The sequence below is a fragment of the Hemitrygon akajei genome, chromosome 1, assembly GCF_048418815.1.
Source record: "Hemitrygon akajei chromosome 1, sHemAka1.3, whole genome shotgun sequence".
Classification (NCBI taxonomy): domain Eukaryota; kingdom Metazoa; phylum Chordata; class Chondrichthyes; order Myliobatiformes; family Dasyatidae; genus Hemitrygon; species Hemitrygon akajei.
In genome coordinates this window covers 111,276,696-111,299,045 of record NC_133124.1, presented here as the reverse complement: position 1 = coordinate 111,299,045, position 22,350 = coordinate 111,276,696, and the positions used below count along the sequence as shown (strand labels likewise).

Sequence of the window (22,350 nt, the reverse complement as noted above, 5' to 3'; positions counted from 1 at the left end):
GTGTGGGTTGGGGTGGGGTGGGGTGGACAGGGCGTGGAGCGAAGTAGAGGGGGCACACTGCAGCCACAGTGTACCAGTGGTGGGGGAGGGAGTGTTCAGGGTGTGGGTTGGGGTGGGGTGGGGTGGGGTGGGGTGGACAGGGCGTGGAGCGAAGTAGAGGGGGCACACTGCAGCCACAGTGTACCAGTGGTGGGGGAGGGAGTGTTCAGGGTGTGGGTTGGGGTGGGGTGGGGTGGACAGGGCGTGGAGCGAAGTAGAGGGGGCACACTGCAGCCACAGTGTACCAGTGGTGGGGGAGGGAGTGTTCAGGGTGTGGGTTGGGGTGGGGTGGGGTGGACAGGGTGTGGGTTGGGGTGGGGTGGGGTGGACAGGGCGTGGAGCGAAGTAGAGGGGGCACACTGCAGCCACAGTGTACCAGTGGTGGGGGAGGGAGTGTTCAGGGTGTGGGTTGGGGTGGGGTGGGGTGGACAGGGCGTGGAGCGAAGCAGAGGGGGAACACTGCAGCCACAGTGTACCAGTGGTGGGGGAGGGAGTGTTCAGGGTGTGGGTTGGGGTGGGGTGGGGTGGACAGGGCGTGGAGCGAAGTAGAGGGGGCACACTGCAGCCACAGTGTACCAGTGGTGGGGGAGGGAGTGTTCAGGGTGTGGGTTGGGGTGGGGTGGGGTGGACAGGGCGTGGAGCGAAGTAGAGGGGGCACACTGCAGCCACAGAGTACCAGTGGTGGGGGAGGGAGTGTTCAGGGTGTGGGTTGGGGTGGGGTGGGGTGGACAGGGTGTGGGTTGGGTTGGGGTGGGGTTGGGTTGGACAGGGCGTGGAGCGAAGTAGAGGGGGCACACTGCAGCCACAGTGTACCAGTGGTGGGGGAGGGAGTGTTCAGGGTGTGGGTTGGGTTGGGGTGGGGTTGGGGTGGTCAGGGCGTGGAGCGAAGTAGAGGGGGCACACTGCAGCCACAGTGTACCAGTGGTGGGGGAGGGAGTGTTCAGGGTGTGGGTTGGGTTGGGGTGGGGTGGGGTGGACAGGGCGTGGAGCGAAGTAGAGGGGGCACACTGCAGCCACAGTGTACCAGTGGTGGGTGAGGGAGTGTTCAGGGTATGGGTTGGGTTGGGGTGGACAGGGCGTGGAGCGAAGTGGAGGGGGCACACTGCAGCCATAGTGTACCAGTGGAGGGGGAGGGAATGTTCAGGGTGTGGGTTGGGGTGGGGTGGGGTGGACAGGGTGTGGTTTGGGTTGGGGTGGGGTGGGGTGGACAGGGCGTGGAGCGAAGTAGAGGGGGCACACTGCAGCCACAGTGTACCAGTGGTGGGTGAGGGAGTGTTCAGGGTGTGGGTTGGGGTGGGGTGGGGTGGACAGGGTGTGGGTTGGGTTGGGGTGGGGTGGGGTGGACAGGGCGTGGAGCGCAGTAGAGGGGGCACACTGCAGCCACAGTGTACCAGTGGTGTGGGAGGGAGTGTTCAGGGTGTGGGTTGGGGTGGGGTGAACAGGGCGTGGAGCGAAGTAGAGGGGGCACACTGCAGCCACAGTGTACCAGTGGTGTGGGAGGGAGTGTTCAGGTTGTGGGTTGGGGTGGGGTGAACAGGGCGTGGAGCGAAGTAGAGGGGCACACTGCAGCCACAGTGTACCAGTGGTGGGTGAGGGATGTTCAGGGTGTGGGTTGGGTTGGGGTGGGGTTGGGGTGGACAGGGCGTGGAGCGAAGTAGAGGGGGCACACTGCAGCCACAGTGTACCAGTGGTGGGGGAGGGAGTGTTCAGGGTGTGGGTTGGGGTGGGTTGGGGTGGACAGGGCGTGGAGCGAAGCAGAGGGGGCACACTGCAGCCACAGTGTACCAGTGGTGGGGGAGGGAGTGTTCAGGGTGTGGGTTGGGGTGGGGTGGGGTGGACAGGGCGTGGAGCGAAGTAGAGGGGGCACACTGCAGCCACAGTGTACCAGTGGTGGGGGAGGGAGTGTTCAGGGTGTGGGTTGGGGTGGGGTTGGGGTGGACAGGGCGTGGAGCGAAGTAGAGGGGGCACACTGCAGCCACAGTGTACCAGTGGTGGGGGAGGGAGTGTTCAGGGTGTGGGTTGGGGTGGGGTGGACAGGTCGTGGAGCGAAGTAGAGGGGGCACACTGCAGCCACAGTGTACCAGTGGTGGGGGAGGGAGTGTTCAGGGTGTGGGTTGGGGTGGGTTGGGGTGGGGTGGGGAGGGGTGGACAGGGCGTGGAGTGCAGTAGAGGGGGCACACTGCAGCCACAGTGTACCAGTGGTGGGGGAGGGAGTGCTCAGGGTGTGGGTGGGGTGGACAGGGCGTGGAGCGAAGTAGAGGGGGCACACTGCAGCCACAGTGTACCAGTGGTGGGGGAGGGAGTGTTCAGGGTGTGTGTTGGGGTGGGGTGGACAGGGCGTGGAGCGAAGTAGAGGGGGCACACTGCAGCCACAGTGTACCAGTGGTGGGGGAGGGAGTGTTCAGGGTGTGGGTTGGGGTGGGGTGGGGTGGACAGGGCGTGGAGCGAAGTAGAGGGGGCACACTGCAGCCACAGTGTACCAGTGGTGGGGGAGGGAGTGTTCAGGATGTGGGGTGGGTAGGGGTGGGGTTGGGGTGGACAGGGCGTGGAGCGAAGTAGAGGGGGCACACTGCAGCCACAGTGTACCAGTGGTGGGTGAGGGAGTGTTCAGGGTGTGGGTTGGGGTGGGGTTGGGGTGGACAGGGCGTGGAGCGCAGTAGAGGGGGCACACTGCAGCCACAGTGTACCAGTGATGAGGGAGGGAGTGTTCAGGGTGTGGGTTGGGGTGGGGTTGGGGTGGACAGGGCGTGGAGCGAAGTAGTGGGGGCACACTGCAGCCACAGTGTACCAGTGGTGGGGGAGGGAGTGTTCAGGGTGTGGGTTGGGGTGGGGTGGGGTTGGGGTGGACAGGGTGTGGAGCGAAGTAGAGGGGGCACACTGCAGCCACAGTGTACCAGTGGTGGGGGAGGGAGTGTTCAGGGTGTGGGTTGGGGTGGGTTGGGGTGGACAGGGCGTGGAGCGCAGTAGAGGGGGCACACTGCAGCCACAGTGTACCAGTGGTGGGTGAGGGAGTGTTCAGGGTGTGGGGTGGGGTGGGGTGGACAGGGTGTGGGTTGGGTTGGGGTTGGGGTGGACAGGGCGTGGAGCGAAGTAGAGGGGGCACACTGCAGCCACAGTGTACCAGTGGTGGGGGAGGGATTGTTCAGGGTGTGGGTTGGGTTGGGGTGAGGTGGGGTGGACAGGGCGTGGAGCGAAGTAGAGGGGGCACACTGCAGCCACAGAGTACCAGTGGTGGGGGAGGGAGTGTTCAGGGTGTGGGGTGGGGTGGGGTGGACAGGGTGTGGGTGGGGTTGGGGTGGACAGGGCGTGGAGCGCAGTAGAGGGGGCACACTGCAGCCACAGTGTACCAGTGGTGGGGGAGGGAGTGTTCAGGGTGTGGGTTGGGGTGGGGTGGGGTTGGGGTGGACAGGGTGTGGAGCGAAGTAGAGGGGGCACACTGCAGCCACAGTGTACCAGTGGTGGGGGAGGGAGTGTTCAGGGTGTGGGTTGGGGTGGGTTGGGGTGGACAGGGCGTGGAGCGCAGTAGAGGGGGCACACTGCAGCCACAGTGTACCAGTGGTGGGTGAGGGAGTGTTCAGGGTGTGGGGTGGGGTGGGGTGGACAGGGTGTGGGTTGGGTTGGGGTTGGGGTGGACAGGGCGTGGAGCGAAGTAGAGGGGGCACACTGCAGCCACAGTGTACCAGTGGTGGGGGAGGGATTGTTCAGGGTGTGGGTTGGGTTGGGGTGAGGTGGGGTGGACAGGGCGTGGAGCGAAGTAGAGGGGGCACACTGCAGCCACAGAGTACCAGTGGTGGGGGAGGGAGTGTTCAGGGTGTGGGGTGGGGTGGGGTGGACAGGGTGTGGGTGGGGTTGGGGTGGACAGGGCGTGGAGCGCAGTAGAGGGGGCACACTGCAGCCACAGTGTACCAGTGGTGGGTGAGGGAGTGTTCAGGGTGTGGGGTGGGGTGGGGTGGACAGGGTATGGGTTGGGTTGGGGTTGGGGTGGACAGGGCGTGGAGCGAAGTAGAGGGGGCACACTGCAGCCACAGTGTACCAGTGGTGGGGGAGGGAGTGTTCAGGGTGTGGGTCGCTGATTTATCCTGGATCGTGATAAGTTTCCAGAGTTGTTGAGGGCGAGTAGTGGGTTTACCATTTGAAGCCCCTACATTGGCGATTCTCGCAATTCTAACTTATTTCTGTCCCCAGTTCCAACCTTGAACGCAATTTATCAAAATTAATGCACTCAGCTTTGGGCCCGAGTGATTTAATTGCATCTGCACCCGGTGGCGTTATTGTCGCGTGTCGGCGAGGAGCGGGCGTGGGATGTGGGGCGGTCGGAGCCTGCGGACCAGTGTAAGACTGTGTGGAGCGAGCTGATGTGAGACGGGAGCACAGCACCCCCTGTTAGTCCTCAAACCTTTTTGCACCTTGCATTGAACAGCCGTGGTTGCCTCTCTCTCCCCCCACCCTGATCAGCAAGTACCACAGCTCCCAGCGTCATCCGAGGAGCCGCTACAAGAGGCAGGGCCGGGACAGACGCTGTCCAGAGGTACCAACCACATCTCCATGCGCCGATGTTGCACTGATCCTCGCCGCTCTGGTCCGGATCCCGGGCTGACTGTTCAAACTCCTCCCGAGATCGCACGAAGCCTTGGTGCCCCCGACCCCGTGGAGACCGGGCAGGATTTAAGGCGGGGGTTGAGTGCTCTGGGAGCGGCTCGGTGTGATCAGTTGTCTGGGCGCCGGCTCGCCCCATCCAGGATGTCGCGGCTGGAAGGTGCCTGAGACCGGATTATTCGGTGTGTCTACAAAGGGGGGTGGGGGCTGCAGGGAGAGCGGCCGGAGCCCAGGACACCCCCCCCAGTCGTTGTCAGAGTAATCCGGACACCGCTGGGTGCGGGGGAGCGGAGCGCAGAGTGGAGCGAGAGGTCCGGCGGCACGGTCCGATCCCACCGCACGCACGGCCCCGGAGCACAGATGCATTTTCGACTCTTTTCTCTGGCCCTGCTTCTTGTGAACTGCATGGATTATGGGCACGGCCTGAAGCAGCGGGGCAAGCGGAGCAGGAGAGGTCAGTGTCGGCAGCGGGACCCCCGACCCAGTCCACAAACTTCCACCGGACGCGCCGCAGTTTTACGCGGAGAGTTGGTCCTGGGGCGCAGCGCTATGTGTCTGCGCACTGAGGGGTTCCCCTGTCCCAGCTGTTGGCTCCGCTCACCAACCGGTCCCCTGTCCAACAGAGAGGAGGTAGACGTCCCATCGTACCCCACCCTCTCCGCAGCCGCTGCGGTTCCTGTCCCGGGCATGGCGGTGAGTGAGGGGCAAGAGGCAGATATCTCTCCCCAGCCCGGACTGTCTCCGATCTTGCGACCTCCCCACAACCGTCCTCAACTCCCTCCGCTTCCCCTTCCCCAATTGCTCTCCGCTATCTCAACCCCTTCCTTAATCCCTCTCCCTTTCCTCAAACCCCTCTCCCCTCTCCAAACTTCTCTCTACCCAGTCCCCTCTCCACTGTCCAATCCCCCCTACTAAATCCCTTTCCCTTCCCAAAAATCCTTTCACCGCAGTTCCTCTCCTCTCCCAAACACTCCCCAACTTCTCTCCCCTCCCCACTTCTTCTCCCCCTCCCACTCCAATCTCTCTCCCCACCCAATTACTTTTCCCTTCCCCTCTTCTGCTCACTCCCCCAATCTATCTCCATCTCCTAAACCCTCCCCAACTCCTCTCCCCTCCCATTCCCTCTCCACCTCCCTACCTACGCATAACTCTCTCCCATCCCTTCCCATCCCCTCTTCCCTCCCAATCCTGTCTCCCCATTTCCTCACTGGTCCACTATCACTCTTCTCTCTAAACCCTATTTCCAATTTATACTCCTTTCTCCAATCCCCTCTCTAAATTCTCTCCCTCTACCATTTCCCCTTCCTTTCCCAATTCTCTCCTTGAACCCTGCCCCTCATTCAGCTTTCTCCAGTCGCTCCCCCATCCTCCCTCTCCTCTGCCCATTGTCCCACCTCCCAGACCACACAACTTGCCGAGATGTTTCATTTCCCCAGTGAGTGTAGGTGTAGGTGGGGCTGAGCTGTCCCAACAAAACGCGGAGACGAGCCCGATGTGTAGGAATCCCATCAGGACCACAGGGAAGGAATGAATCCCGACCCTCCCCAGTCGAGGCGGGAATTCTGAGGATCAATTCCCAGCAGGACTGCCTGTTTCTACTGTGATCAGTCATAGGCTCTGAAACACAGATCTTGCCACCTCCTTCACCCCGAGCTAGGGCCTAACCTAACCAGGCTGACGATACTGAGAGAGTGCCACACTGTGAGAAGGGTAGTCATGATGGAGTGTCACTTTGTGGGAGGGGCTGTAATGAGGGAGAGTCACACTGTGAGAGTTGCGTTACTGAGAGAGTGCCACACTGTTTGGGGGGGGGGGGGGTAGAGACAGTGCTGTACTGTGGGAGGGGCAGTGACGAGGGGGAGTCACGCCACGGGAAGGGGACTACTGAGGGACTGTTGCACAATGTGCTGTTTTACGAGTGGTCTGTCATTCACGTGAGACGTTCGCTGTGGTCTCGTCTCCCCGCTCCTATTTGTGTCATTGTTCCCACTACACTTAGTTGACAGACAGCAGGCCCCTCTCACCTCCAGAGTTTATTGCTGAATGGATGTCACACTATCTGGCCGCTATCACATTGCTGTCTGTGGGATCTTGCTATTCAGAATTTAGCAGTCTGATTTCCAACGTGGCTGTACCTGTTGAGTGATGATTGGCTTTGGGATACGAAAGGTGCTTTAAATACGGTACAAGATCCTGCACCGTGGAAGTGTTTTACTACCGGATCAGAGTGTGGAGTTGTATGTTGAACATTATTTTATAGAGTGCTTGTAATTTTCTCAGAGTAATAGACACGAGGATAACTTTGCGTAAGTAGCTTGTGAGTGGATATTCCGTGTCAGACAAGCTGTAGCGGTTGACTCGTCGAGAGGAGCACGGCTTGTTTGTCGGTCCAATCAGACATCGGGAGGCTGACTCTCAACTGCCCCCAAGTGGCCAGGAAGCTTCCTCTCTATCGTCTGACCAAGGGTTTCTGAAGGCAGTTCAAACCTCCACGGCTCTTAACGTGATGTGAGAATCAGAATATTATTATTTTTAAAATGTGTTTTATGTAGCCTTAGTTCTTCGGTTGAGTGAGAGCATCTTGCAATCAAACACTTAAGTTAGTTCTATAGCATTGAGTTATAACGACCCCCGCTCCTGCAACCCTCCCTATCTCTGTAACCACCCCAATCCCTACAGCTCTCCTTGTTTCTGACCTCTACGTCCCTCTCTGTTTCTGTGAACCTCTACAGCCCTTTTAACCCTTCTTATCGCAGTAACACTGTCAGACCCCTAACTCAGTAACCATCACAATCCCTCCCTGTCTCTGCAAACCCACTCCGCTACAAACCCCATCTTTGTTAAACCTCCATCAGTCTCTGTACCCCTCCCTATCCATGTAATTATCTCTAGCCCCTACACTCCTCCCTATCTCTGCAACTCCTTCCAGCCCTAAGCACATCGTTCACTCTGTAACCCTCTCCAAGCCCTTCACCCCTTCCTATGTCTGTAAATCCCTCTAGCCACTACACCCCTCTCTATCCCTATGCCCCCCTCCAGCCATACACAACCTTACTCCTATGAACTTGTCCAGCCCTTACACCACTTCTGATCTCCATGACCACCTCCATATACCTTGGTATTTCTGTAACCACCCCTCCCTATCTCTTTATGCCCCCCCCATGCCCTTACCCTCCTCCCTAAATGAAACACTACTCCACCAGGGATGTCTTCCAGCTACTAATTCCTTAGCACCTATGTAAACTCTTCTATTGTTCTCACTATGTGAGAACTCCTCCAGCCTTTGTATCCCTTCCTATTCCCCAAGTGCTCCAGCCCTTACACCTGTTCCTAACTCTGCAAACCTACACTCCTTCCCCGAACCTTGTGTTAATGCAGGGCATGGTACAAATAAGGAAACAAGAAACAAATATAGTGGGACTAATACCATTTCCTAGTGAGACTTTAATATGCGGTGCATATACATTTTGCAAAGTAAATTAGCAGTGATGGTTGGGGAAATAAAATCATGATCTTCACAGATCAGGATGTTGAGGGAGCGAAGGGGAAGAGTCTGCTTTATATCTAGTGTTGTACAACTTATATTCATTGGCTTTTAGAATGATAGAATTCTGCAAAAAAAAGGAAGTAATTTAGTTCAATCTGAAACTAGTGTCCTAAATCTGATCAAAATAATTGGGAAGGCGTAACTTGGGAAACGACATGAATAAATATGACCATAAATAAGCAAGAGGAAACAGTCATAGAATTAGTACATAGTTTACTCTTCAGAGAATGAAAGCTGGTAGAAATTGTCCTAGCTGGTGGAAACAATTGTCCTGCTGTGACAAACAAGAGTTATAGAACGCCTTAGATCAAAGTCCATAATGTCAGCCAAAAAGGAGCTTAGAAATTTCAGATGCCAGGTAAGGGGGACTGAGACTTGGATAAAGAAAGGTAAAGCAGGAAATGAGAATTAATTATTGAGAAACATAATAATAAAAAGGCAGTGTGACAGAGTGTGAAAAATAATAAAATTGACCAGAGTGGGTGTGGATCTATGAAAACAATACCATTTCTCACCAGCAGATTTGGACTTTCACAAGGCCATTCAACAGCAGGTTATTAAACAAGGATGGGAGCACATGGGGTGTGTAACAGCTTGGTTGTTTGACAGGAGGTAGAGAGAAGAAGTGGATGGCATTTTGACATTGTTGGGAAGGGTGGCAGTGGCTAATGGAGTTTTCAGAGGTCGGTTCTGGGAACCCTGCTGTTCACATGAGCAGTGATTTTGCAAGAGAGAATCAAAGTGAAATATATGGAAGCTTGCTGGTGATACAAAACTGGATGGCATTCCGGGGCAATGAGGATATGGCGGAGAGGACCGAGGTAGACAGAGATGGGCAAAGTGAATGGGTGAGGACAAGGCAGACAAAATGGAGTATAGAAAAATGTGAGGTGAAATAGTCTATTTTTTTCTATTTTTGTTCCATTTTGTAGAGAAAAAATGAATTCAGAGCATATTCTAAATGGTGAGAGTCTGAAAGGTATTGATATTCAGGGTATCCTTGTGCACAAAACACTGGAATTTACCCCATGCAGATACAGCAAAGCAATTAGCAAGGCAAATATAATGCTGACCTTGACTGATTTGTATAAAAGGATAAAAATGTCTTATATGCTACCAGGTGAGAATCCATCTGATATTTGTGTAGGAGTTTGGTCTCTGTATTGAAGGAAATATGTATATTTTTTTGTGAATGAGGGAATGTAGCAAAAATTCACCGGAGTGACCCTGGAATGAAGGATCCCAGATGTCATCCTGGGATGTCGTACAACAAGGCTTAAGATATCTAGGTATGCACTCTCAAGAGCTTAGTAGGATCAGAGATGATCTGTTAGAAACATTATAAATTCTCAAAGGACTTGATAGGGGAGAAGTGGATGTGATGTTTCCCCTGTCTGGTTCATTCTCCTTGGTCATTCAGGACAGAGATGAGGTGTCTTCATCCAGTTGGTAAATCTTCAGAATCCTTCACCCTGGAAGACTGTGGAGGCTTCGTCATTGTGTGAACAGGCAGAGGCGAGGGTAGATTCCGGTAAGTTTTGTTTTGTTTGTTTAGAGTAGAGAGAATGCCAGGCAGGATGTTGGAATGCTCCTCTTGCAGAATGTGGGAAGTCAGGGAGACCTCCGGTGTCCCCGACAACGACACCTGCAAGAAGTGCATCCAGCTGCAGCTCCTAACAAACCGTGTTAGGGAACTGGAGCAGGAGCTGGATGACCTCCGGATCATTTGGGAGAATGAGGAGTTTATAGATAGTAGTTTCAGGGAGGTAATTATGCCATAGGAGCAGGGCACAGGTAATTGGGTTACCGTCAGGTGAAGGAAGGGGAAAGGGAAGGCTGAGCAGGACTCCCCTGTGGACATTCCCCTCAACAACAAGTATACCGATTTGGATATTGTTGGGGGATGACTTACCTGGGACAAGCTGTGGCAGCCGGATCTCTGGCACTGAGTCTGATTCTGCAGTGCAGAAGGGAGGGTGGAAGAAGAGGAGAGTGGTAATGATAGGGGCTCGATAGAGGTACAGACAGGAGGTTCTGTGGTTGCGACAGAGACTCCCGGATGGTTTGTTGCCTCCTGGTTGCCAGGGTCAGGGATGTCTCTGATCACGTGCACAGCATTCTGAAGTGGGAAGGTGATCAGCCAGATGTCACAGTACACATCGGTACCAATGACGTAGGAAGAAAGAGTGAGGAGGTCCTGAAGAGTGAGTATAGAGAGCTTGGTTAAAAAGCAGGACGTCGAGGGTGGTAATCTCAGGATTGCTGCCTGTGCTATGTACCAGAGAGAGTAAGAATAGGATGCTCTGGAGGATGAACACGTGGCTGAGGGACTGATGTAGGGGGCAGGGTTTCAGGTTTCAGATTTCAGGATCATTGGGACCTCTTCTGGGGCAGGTGGGACCTGTACAAGAGAGACGGGTTACACCTGAACTATCAGGGGGACGAATATCCTTGCAGGGAGGTTTGTTAGTGCTGTTGGGGGTGGGGGGGGGGGTTTAAACTAGATTTCTAGATTTGCAGGGGGATGGGAACTAAAGTGCCAGAGCAGATAGTGGAGCGGAGGTAAAAATAAATGATGTTAAAAGTTCATGCAAAGTCACAAATAGGAGGGTTGTGTGTGGTGGTAATAATCTTCTGAGGTGTGTCTATTTCAATGTGAAGAGTATTGTGGGGAAGGCTGACGAGCTGAGGGTATGGATTGACATGTGGAATTATGACATTGTAGCCATTAGTGAAACTTGGCTACAGGAGGGGCAGGACTGGCAGCTCAATGTTCCAGGGTTCCGATGTTTCAGATGTGATAGAGGCAGAGGGATCAGGGGTGGGGGGTGGCATTGCTAATCAGGAAAATGTTATTGCAATGCTCATGCACGACAGATTAGAGGGCTTGTCTACTGAGGCCATATGGGTGGAGCTGAGAAACAGGAAAGGTATCACCACATTAATGGGGTTGTATTATAGACCACCCAAGAATTAGAGGAGCAAATCTACAGAGAGATAGCAGACAACTGCAGGAAACATAAAGTTGTGATAGTAGGGGTTTTTAATTTTCCTCATATTGATTGGGACTGCCATACTGTTAAAGGTCTAGATGGGTCAGAGTTTGCAAAATGTGTTCAGGAAAGTTTTCTAAATCAATATATAGAGGTATCGACTAGAGAGGGTGCAATATTAGATCATTTCCTATTAGGAAATGAGTTAGGACAGGTGGCAGAAGTGTGTGTAGGGGAACACTTTGGTTCCAGTGATCATAACACCATTAATTTCAACTTGATCATGGATAAAGATAGATCTAGTCTTTGGGTTGAGGTTCTAAACTGGAGAAGAGCCAAATTTGAAGAAATGAGAAAGGATCTAAAAAGTGTGGATTGGGGCAGGTTGTTCTCTGGCAAGGATGTGATTGGTAAATGGGAGGACTTCAAAGGAGAAATTCTGAGAGTGCAGAGTTTGTATGTTCCTGTCAGGATTAAAGGCAAAGTGAATAAGAATAAGGAACCTTGGTTCTCAAGGGATATTGGAACTCTGATAAAGAGAGAGATGTATGACATGTATAGGAAACAGGGAGCAAATAAGGTGCTTGAGGAGTATAAAAAGTGCAAAAAATACTTAAGAAAGTAATCAGGAGGGCTAAAAGAAGACATGAGGTTGCTTTGGCAATCAAGGTAAAGGATAATCCAAAGAACTTCTACAGGTATATTAAGAGCAAAAGGATAGTAAGGGATAAAATTGGTCCTCTTGAAGATCAGAGTGGTTGGCTATGTATGGAACCAAAAGAAATGGGGGAGATCTTAAGTGGGTTTTTTACATCTGTATTTACTAAGGAAACTGGCATGGAGTCTATGGAAATAAGGCAAACAAGTAGTGAGGTCATGGAACCTTTATGGATTGAAGAGGAGGAGGTACTTGCTACCTTGAGGCAAATCAGAGTAGATAAATCCCCAGGACCTGACAGGGTATTCCCTTGGACCTTGAAGGAGACAAGTGTTGAAATTGCAGGGTCCCTGGCAGATATATTTAAAATGTCAGTATCTACGGGTGAGGTGCCGGAGGATTGGAGGATAGCTCATGTTGTTCCGTTGCTGAAAAAAGGCTCTAAAAGTAATCCGCGAAATTATAGGCCGGTAAATTTAATGTCAGTAGTAGGTAAATTATTGGAAAGAGTACTAAGAGATAGGATCTCCAAGTATTTGGATGGACAGGGACTTATTAGGGAGAGTCAACATGGCTTTGTGCGTGGTAGGTCATGTTTAACAAATCTATTAGAGTTTTTCGAGGAGGTTACCAGGAAAGTGGATGAAGGGAAGGCAGTGGATGTTGTCTACATGGACTTCAGTAAGGCCTTTGACAAGGACCCACATGGGAGGTCAGTTAGGAAGATTCAGTCGCTAGGTATACATGGAGAGGTAGTAAATTGGATTAGATATTGGCTCAATGGAAGAAGCCAGAGAGTGGTAGTGGAGGATTGCTTCTCTGAGTGGAGGCCTGTGACTAGTGGTGTGCCACAGGGATCAGTGCTGGGTCCATTGTTATTTGTCATCTATATCAATGATCTGGATGATAATGTGGTAAATTGGATCAGCAAATTTGCTGATGATACAAAGATTTGAGGTGTAGTGGACAGTGAGGAAGGTTTTCAAAGGTTGCAGACGGATCTGAACCAGCTGGAAAAAATGGGCTGAAAAATGGCAGATGGACTTTAATACAGACAAGTGTGAGGTATTGCACTTTGGAAGGACAAACCAAGGTAGAACATACAAGGTAAATGGTAGGGCACTGAGGAGTGCAGTAGAACAGAGGGATCTGGGAATACAGATACAAAATTCCCTAAAAGTGGTGTCACAGTTAGTAAAGAGAGCTTTTGGTACATTGGCCTTTATAAATCAAAGTATTGAGTATAAGAGTTGGAACGTTATGTTGAGGTTGTATAAGGCATTGGTGAGGCCGAATTTGGAGTATTGTGTGCAGTTTTGGTCACCAAATTACAGGAAGGATATTAATAAGGTTGAAAGAGTGCAGAGAAGGTTTACAAGGATGTTGCCGGGACTTGAGAAACTGAGTTACAGAGAAAGGTTGAATAGGTTAGGACTTTATTCCCTGGAGCGTAGTAGAATGAGGGGAGATTTGACAGAGGTGTATAAAATTATGATGGGTATAGATAGAGTGAACGCAAGCAGGCTTTTTCCATGAGGCTAGGGGAGAAAAAAACCAGAGGTCATGGGTTATGGGTGAAGGGGGAGAAGTTTAAAGGGAACATGGGGGGGGGGGGGCTTCTTCATGCAAAGAGTGGTGGGAGTGTGGAATAAGCTGCCAGATGAAGTGATAAATGTGGGCTCACTTTTAACATTTAAGAAAACCTTGGACAGGAACATGGATGAGAGGTGTATGGAGGGATATGGTCCAGGTGCAGGTCAGTGGGACTAGGCAGAAAAATGGTTCAGCATAGCCAAGAAGGGCCAAAAGGCCTGTTTCTGTGCTGTAATGTTCTGTGGTTCTATGTATATTCAAGAGAAATATAGACAAGTTTTTAGATATTAAGGGAATCAAGATTGGAAGGTTAGTGTGGGAAGATGGCACTAAAATACAGATCAACTGTCATTGAATGGCTACCGGGCAAGAGGGACCAGATAGCCTGTCCCTGTGTCTATCTTTCGTGTTTTACATTCTATCCCTGGAACTCTTCAAGCACTGTCACTGTAACAATCTCCAGCCCTCACCAACCCCTGTAACCCCCTCCAGCTGCTATCACTGTAACCCCCTCTGGCCCCTACACCCCCACACCTCTTATCCCTATAACCATTCCCAGCTCCACCACCCTTTGTCTTTGACCAGGTCTGTACTTATGGTCCTCCCCGTATGTAGCTGGTGCACTCAGCTGCCTGTACCTGATCTCTGCAATTTCCTTCCTGAACCTTAGCTTCACTCTCCTTCCCCACAGCATCAAAGCACCTTGGGATGATTTGTGAGAGGTTTGGTGAGCATTGGGATCTGAATGGAATTAGTGGGAAGTGGTGAAACTGAAATAGGTTCAGTGCAGACGGATCAGCATGTTGACACTGTATGGAGGCTTGCGTGCTTCAGGGACTTCATCAGAGCCACCCACGTTGGAATGGCTGTGGACAAGATCCCAGACGAAGACTGATCCAACCCCGTCTATTGAACGGACCGACTGGTGACTGTGCCGCCCCCCCACCACCAGGCAAGCCATATGAAACAAGAACAACAAGGGCAGATGGTGCTTTGTGTCCAGCGTGGGCTTGGTGGCTGACTGCATGCTGAATGACGAATTAGGAACCTTAACTGTGACATCGCTTCTGTGAGCTCCTTCGTGTTGTAAAGGCAAATAGCAGTTGCTCCATCAGCAAAGGCTCCCTTACTGGAGGTAATAAACTCCCACCCACCCGGAGCCTGATGTAGCATGGTGTCAAGTCTCAGAGGACATGGTACTCGGTTCTTAAAGATACACTACACTTACATACACTAGAGTGGGAAGCCTCCGTCTAGCAGTATTAGATAGGGTGAACAACTTAACGTGGGAGGTGGGAGGCTTTGGGTTCTAACGTTTGCTGTCATTCATTCTTTGGGGTTTTTCTTGTTTCATGGACGTCTGTGAAGAGTAAGGATTTCAGGTTGTGTACTAAACACATTCTCTGATATTTAATTGAACCATTATACACACTATGGGTGTGGTGGCTATGCAGTCACATAGTGTAGTTCAGAGAATGTATTGAATGGGACGTGGGGCCTCACTTGTATACCGGTGCTGAGTAAGTTGGGTATCAGTCTGGGAGAAGGTGGGGAAAGGCTCGGAGCCCATTCTACTGCCTTGGGGGGGATTTCCTGCTTTTCAGTGTGAAAAGCAACATCCTGCAGTATTTTTTGTTGTTTTGCAAACTCAGGGTGATGAGTTGGGCCCGACTATTCTTGGCTACTTCAATGACCTTTCCCCTCTATCGTACAGTCAAAAGTGGGGATGTTCACTTACGACCGCACAGTATTCAATTCCATCCGCAACTCAGCACACGCAGCAGCTGGTGCCTGCACACAGCATGACTTGGGTAACATTCAGGCACAGGCTGAGTAAGTGCCATGTAACATTTGAACAACACAAGTATTAGGTAATAACATCTCTGACTGTACAGTGTCTAATCACTTTACTTTAATGTTTGTTGCTTATACTGAACTTTCCCTTTCTTTATGGGTGTGTGGAAGAGATTCAGACAGGTTGGCAACTGGTTAACTCGCCAATAAGACTCACCCATTATGAGCACACACACTGCTCTCAGGTTGGTGATTGGCCTCTTAAGTTTTGATGCAGACTTCTGCTGTTTCCTTAAAAGTTTTTCAGAATGAATTGTACGATGTAGCAACACTGCTGGTGATCATTTGAGAGGTTATGTGATGCATACTATGAGATATTGTTCATTAATCTGTAGTACACTGGAATTTGGAAAGCACTTTGCGTTTTTCGGGCTTGTGTGTTCCATTTGTTCAGTAATTATGATTTATTTCAATGGCAGCTTTATACTGGAGCAACTCCAGTTTTCTAGAGAATGGAGTTACAATGGACACAATAGACACTCATTGCAGAATTGTATCCATTTGAACTCCAGCTTAGAAAATGCGCATGCTTAGACCCAAAAAGCCTGGATACCCAAAAGTCACCAATGCGCATCAATATTTCTAAAGAAAACACATGCCTTAGTTGAAATAAGTTAGAAAGATGTCATTACAGCATGATTTTAGCTGAACGATATACTTGCAAACTCACTTCAGATTATAAGCCCTTTAGAAAATATCCTTGAAATCTTTGGTCACAATCCTGCCTGAAATCCACCATACAGGTCTTCATGTAATCCCCTGTCAGACGTAGTGCTTCCTGGTGATCTCCCAGCGCCGATCTGAAAGTCGATTATAATGGAACACAAAATCTTATGTACAAGTAATAAACAAATATATTTGCTTCATGGTGGTTTTAGGTCTGCTCTCTTAACGCCTGTAGCAGCTGGAATAACAAACACAAGCATCCTGTGGAACGCATTAACTTAGCTGGGAGTTTACATTTGAAAGTAGGGACTGCATGTGATAATGATTGAGTCAGTATTCTACCACAATTCAGCTCAAATAAGATGAACAAACTATTGATGAGTATTTCTCAGCCTGGTAACATTCCATCCTTGAGATCAGAAAGCTGTCCGATCCTGCAGCACCTCTCGACAGATCCACTCCTCTCTCGGTTATTCCACACTGCCACTTCAGCATTTTGTTTTGCACTATTTTAGATTGCCCTACAATCTTGGCAAGAGGTCCCGTTGCTCCCTCAGTCAAGGTATGAGGTCTTGTTGTATAATATAGTGAAGGGGGAATGATTTCTCACTAATATCAGGCAGGTAGCGATCCCTCAATCCACGTCACCGAATCAAGAGATCGGATCACTGTCGCATTGTTTGCGGGAGCTTCCTTGTGGCTGCTACAGTGGTTGTGCTTGGTCAATACTGCAATCTGTCCGTCCCAGAGTGGCCCATAGTTAGGAAAAGTGCAACTTTTCACTCTTGTCTGAACGTGGAAGGGTAGGGACCTGTCAACTGAAAGTAGAGATCTCTTCAAGTGGGCAGTCCCCTGTAGAAGTTGGAGCAAGCTGCAGTGCCCTGAGGGTTTGTCGGCTTGGTAGGTGCTCAGGAACTCGACGGGTGTGATCAGCCGTAGAATAAAGATCTGTCGAGGAAAATTACATTTACCAGAAAGGCGCTGGGCAAACCTACTTTGGCCAATTGATTTGAAGAGCTACCACAATGCTCCCTGGAGCTGCAGGGGCAGCGTAACACTGCTGCCCGCTAAAGCCAACCCTGTCCAGGGTTTGTAAGTGCTGTTAAGACTGAGGCCCATGAGTATGGGGAGAAATGGATCTGCTTTACAACATCAGCTGGTTAAAAAAATGGTATCTGTGTCAAATTACTGTTTGCTTAATGAATGGTAAGTAATAAATTCTGAGAACATTGCTGGCCTGTGTGGCATTTACTTTCTGTCCTGAGTTAAAATGGTTGTGGTGGAAGGATCCTACCTACATAACTTCTTTGTCGGGTCAATTTAGACTCAAGCAGTTGGAGAGGGTCTAGAGTCACATGTAGGATTACTCCAGGTGAGGGTATCAGGTTCTCTTCTGTTGGATTGCTGTGGCAACATGACACCTTGCCGAATGCAGTTTCCATTCCGGATCCATTTTTTGCATGTGTCTAAGTAGGTTTGGTTTCCTATTGTCACATATACCAAGATACAGAGGAAAACTTGTCTTGTGTACTAACTGTACAGAGCAAATCATTATACAGTACATTGAGACAGAATAAGGTGAAACCATAACAGTACAGAACAAAATGTAAATGCTACCGAAAGAGCAAGATCATTAACAGATGGACTGTGAAGCCAAGGGTCCATCTTATCATACAAGAGTCTGATAGCAGTGGGATACAAGCTGGTGGGCATGAACTCTTTGAATTTGGCACTGTAGGGTAAGGATTTGCAGGAACATGACAATTTGGAGAATAGCAAAGAGAACCAGATGCCCTTGTAAGTTTTACCCTGGGATTGTTGAATATAATTCTGTTTTTCAGTGTGAATGATCTTTTGCTTATATGCAGGACCCCAAAACTAAAAAAAAGACTTTCATTTCTTTAGTGTGAAATCAAAGATTCCCAGAACACCTGAAATTCTGTCAAGTCTTTCTTTAGTCTAGGTTGATACAGGAAACACAATGGCTAAGTTGTGTACAACAAGTTCCCACAAAGAGCAATATCATGGTGACCTGATAATCTCGGTCTCTGATATTATTTGAGAATAGCAAAGAGACCCATATGTATCATGGGATTCTTTATATGTAAATGAGAGAACAGCTGGATAGTAAAAGAGGGGCCCTGATGAAGGGTCTCAGCCCAAAGCATCAACTGTTTACTCTTTTCCATAGATGCTGCCTGGCCTGCTGAGTTCCTCCAGCACTTTGTGTAAATTGCAGAGAACAGTTCAAGTCCTACTTTGAAGGACTCCTCCAATGGTTCAGCCTTTGTTCAGAACTACTCAGGATTATTGACTTGGAGGCGTAATCTCCTGTGTCAGAGGCAAGAGTGGTCAACTGAGCACTCTCGGTGATAACATATTCTGTTGCCTAACAACTGCCCCCCCCCCACCCCAGGTTGGCATTACATTGGCTCTCTAGGTCTATAATGGAAGCAAATGGAATTTAGGCAATGTACGAGTGGTGGGTGGTTATAGGGTGCTACTGGGCTCTCAGTGAAGAATCCCCAGCATGCCCTGGAGTTTGTCTATGCGGCATCTTTGGTTAACTTGGGGAACTTTAGGAGCATTTTTTGATTTGAACTTATGAGAACTTAAAAGTAAAGTAAAATGTATTTATTATCAGAGCACATACATGTCCCCACATACAACCCTGAGTTTTTTGTTCCTGTGGGTACACCTGGCAAATCTATAGAATGGTAACTATAAACAGGATCAATGTAAGATCAAGTAGAACATAGAAGACAACAAACTGCAAATGCAAATATAAATAAATAGTAGTAAATAACAAGAACATGAAATAACAAGATAAAGAATCCTTGAACGTGAGATCATTGGTTGTGGGAACTTCTCAATAGATGAGTGTAGTTATCTTTTGTTTAAGAGCCTGATGGTTGAGGGGTAGTAACTGGTCTTGCACCTTGTGGTGCGAGTCCTGAGGCACCTGTACCTTCCACCTAACAGCAGCAGTGAGAAAAGATCATGGCCTGGGTGGTGAGGATCTCTGATGATGGACGCTGCTTTCCTACTACGACAGGATTTATTTCATGTAGATGTGCTTAATGGTTGAAAAGGCTTAACCCAAGATGTACTGTGCCAAATTCACTACTTTTTGTAGGATTTTCTGCTCAAAGTCATCGGTGTTCCCACACCAGGCCGTAATGCAGCCAGTCAGCACACTTCCCACCAAGTATCCATAGAAGTTTGTCAAGGTTTGTGATGACATGCTGAATCTACGCAGACTCCTGAGGAAGTAGAGGAACTGTTGTGCTTTCTTTGCAATTACATTTATATGATGGGTCCAGGACAGGTCCTTTGAGATAGTGACACCCAGGTATTAAAAGTTACTGACATTGAGTAAGAGGTTGTTGTTATGACATCACTCAGCCAAATTTTCAATCTCTTCCCCCCCCCCCATATGCTAATTCATCACCACCTTTGATACAGCCCACAGTAGTGGTGTCATCAGCAAACTTGAAAATATGGTGTTGGAACTGTACTTAGCCACACAATCTTAGGTGTAAAATGAGTAGAGCAGCCCTGTGGTGCTCCTGTGCTGATGGATGTTGTGGAGGAGATGTTTTTGACAATCTGAACTGACTGGGGTCTGCATGTCATTTAGTCAGGTGACCAAGGGACTAGCCAGAAAAATAGGCTTTAAGGAATGTCTTTAAGGAGCAGAGCGGGGGAACTAAGAGAGGGAGCCCCCAAATATCAGCTTAGACATCTGTGAACACAACTGCACATTGTAGGGGTTTGGAGGGAGAGGAGGAAGATTTGGGGATGGAGAGAGGTGGGTTGCTCAAGAGGGTAGAGATGAAGAGATGTAGATCTATTGCCCTTTCAGTTTCTAAAATACAGTACAGCACATTTGCTGGTGATTGGACCAAATAGCGGAGCATTGGCTGTGGCATTTAATTTAGCTCCTTTGTTTGGTCAGGAGTCCTTTTTCTCCCTCTTATAAACACTACATTATAGTATCATATTTAAACCAAGCCTTTTGGCAGCAGTTACTAGATTTGAGAAACAAATCCAAATTTTATCCTATGGAGAAATACATTCAGATAGATCCCCCTTGTTCTCTGCCCATGCCTGCTTCTTATTTACGACAGGTATGTATGTGGGGGTTTTTCACTTCCCATTGATTATATTTTCCTTGAGGGGTACTGCTGTGCACTGAGGTGTCCTTTCTGCAGAACAGCTTTGGCATTGTGAAGTCTGGTTACTGGAGGCAGATCCAGGTAGCTGAAGAGGCACCCTTTCTCCACAGCCTGCATCCTCTCCAGATCACCTCTCAGTAACTATCCGTTCTTGTAATCCAGCAGGACAGAGGAGAAATATAGTTAGAACAATCGAGAATTATGAAGTCGTAGAGCTGTGGGCTTCGAAGTTCCAGCAAGGAGACCTGTGTTTGAATTCTAGAGCTCAGCCTCATTGTGGGTCATCTGTACCGGGATCTTGGATATTTCCCTGCGTAGGGTCCAGGGATGAGGTCTTGGTTCAGGGGGAGAAGGTGGGCTGCTTCTGATACAATATTAACAGTTCTACCAAATGTTTGATAAGGGAAATCATTTCCATCGGGCAGGGAAGTGGTGTGAACAAATTATCCCCCAATTCCATTCTGGTGGGGAATGGTGAGGTACTGTACTGGGAGCAAATATACATGAATGAGTCATTCTTACCAAAATCCAGTATAATTCCCAGCTTCCAAACAAGACATTGGTGGGGAAATGGACCCTGGAACTTCAGCCAACACAGGAATGGAAAATGTTTGCCTTATTTTGTGATCACAATTTTTTTTTGTCTGGGGTGTTGAAGCATGGACAGATAAATAGTGGGTTTTATTTTACTAGAAATGGCTTTCACAACTTACAAACTTTACCCCTCCCCTCCCCATATGACAGGGGAGACACTGATCGAGGGTTGTTCACGGGCTGGGTGCTGCTTCCATCGAAGTCCGAACAGCAGTGTTTGCTGGTTATTCCTGTGTAACCGTGGCCACACTTAGATTTCTTGATTCTCCGCTGCTGTCTCATCAGCAGACTTCAGCTGCACTTGTTCTCATTCCGGTCCTGTGGGGTCTGAGCTGACTGATGAAGTCAATGGAAGTCGCAGACTCATCCACAGAGGGTAGGAGGTGTCAGAAGAGATGGACAAATGGTAGCTTTGGAGGTGGTTCACCCCTTCCACCACTCCTACTGCACAGCTTCCCGTTGCACCTGCTCTGTCTCCACTAGGTGATTCTGGGCCAGAGATCAACAAGAGTGGCAGGGGTATTGCTTTTGTTTACAGTGAGGCTCAGGAATGTCCTTGAATCTTTCCTCCACCTGGCGGCCTATCTCAGAGGCCTGAACTGGATCTGATTAAGAGCCTGGGGTGAGGCATCCAAGTGAACATCTGTCCAACGGGACCCGTGGAGTGAAATTAGCACTTAATCGCTGAGGTGTTAATTTACCTGTGATTTGGTGTGTTCATTGAAAATAGTGCTGGTGGTATCTCCCCTGTGACTTGAGGTGGTGGTTATACATAGTCCAACTCTCAGAAGCAGATACATTAAATGATCCATATGTTTCGGGATCTTGTCAGAAAAACTACAACAAGAGGAGGGGCTGCACTCGATTTGGTGTTGGGTGACTGGGCTGTCAGTGTGTCAGCATTTAGAGAAGAATGCTCATAACTCCTTACTTTTAAGATAGCTATACATAAGGATAGGTATGGACCTTGCGGGAGAGTATAAAATTGGAACAGGGCAAATTACAAAAGCGACAGGCAGGAACGAGGGAGAATCGATTGGGAACAGGTGGTTTTGGGCAGGTCCTCATCTGACACGTGGAGTGTGTTCAAAGACCAGCTGCACAGAGACCAGGTCAGGTATGTTCCCGTCAAAAGGATGGAAAGGTAAGAGAGAACCTTGGGAGGTGATGAAGAAGAATGAAAAGCTTAGGAAACCAGAATCAAGCAGAGACCTTGAGGATTATAAAGAAGCTAGGAAAGAATGTGAGGGGAATTAGAAAAGCCAGCAGGGGTCATGAAAAGTCTTCAGCAAGAAATATTAAAGAGAATTGCACGACATTCTCTACACATATCAGGAGGAAGAGGATAACCAGGTAGAGAGTACAATCACTCGAGGATGAAGGGGAGTGGGGGGATCATTTGCTTGAAGGTAGAAGATGTGGCTGAGGTTCTTAATGAGTACTTTACATCAGTATTTACCAAAGAGAAGCACATGGAGATCAGAGTATTAATATGCCAGAGCATTTTAAAGAGGAGGCAGTGTTGGATCTCTTAAAGAGCATGAAGGTTGATAAGGGAGGAATGCTGTTTCTGGGTGCTCAGCAGAGAAGCCCTGGCTCGTCTCCAGGTGGATCAGCTGTTCAGCAGCAGCA

The 22,350-nt window shown here is 49.6% G+C and overlaps 1 protein-coding gene across 1 annotated transcript in view; it reads left to right on the top strand.

The window, feature by feature from the left end:
• Positions 1-4,173: 4,173 nt before the first annotated feature.
• The window catches only part of rspo2 (R-spondin 2), an 89,620-nt gene continuing 71,443 nt past the window's right edge, over positions 4,174-22,350 (top strand). Inside the window, exon 1 of the mRNA XM_073055280.1 lies at positions 4,174-5,089. Coding sequence (XP_072911381.1) covers positions 4,996-5,089 — 94 coding nt within the window. The 5' untranslated portion in view covers positions 4,174-4,995. The remainder of the gene's footprint in view (positions 5,090-22,350) is intronic.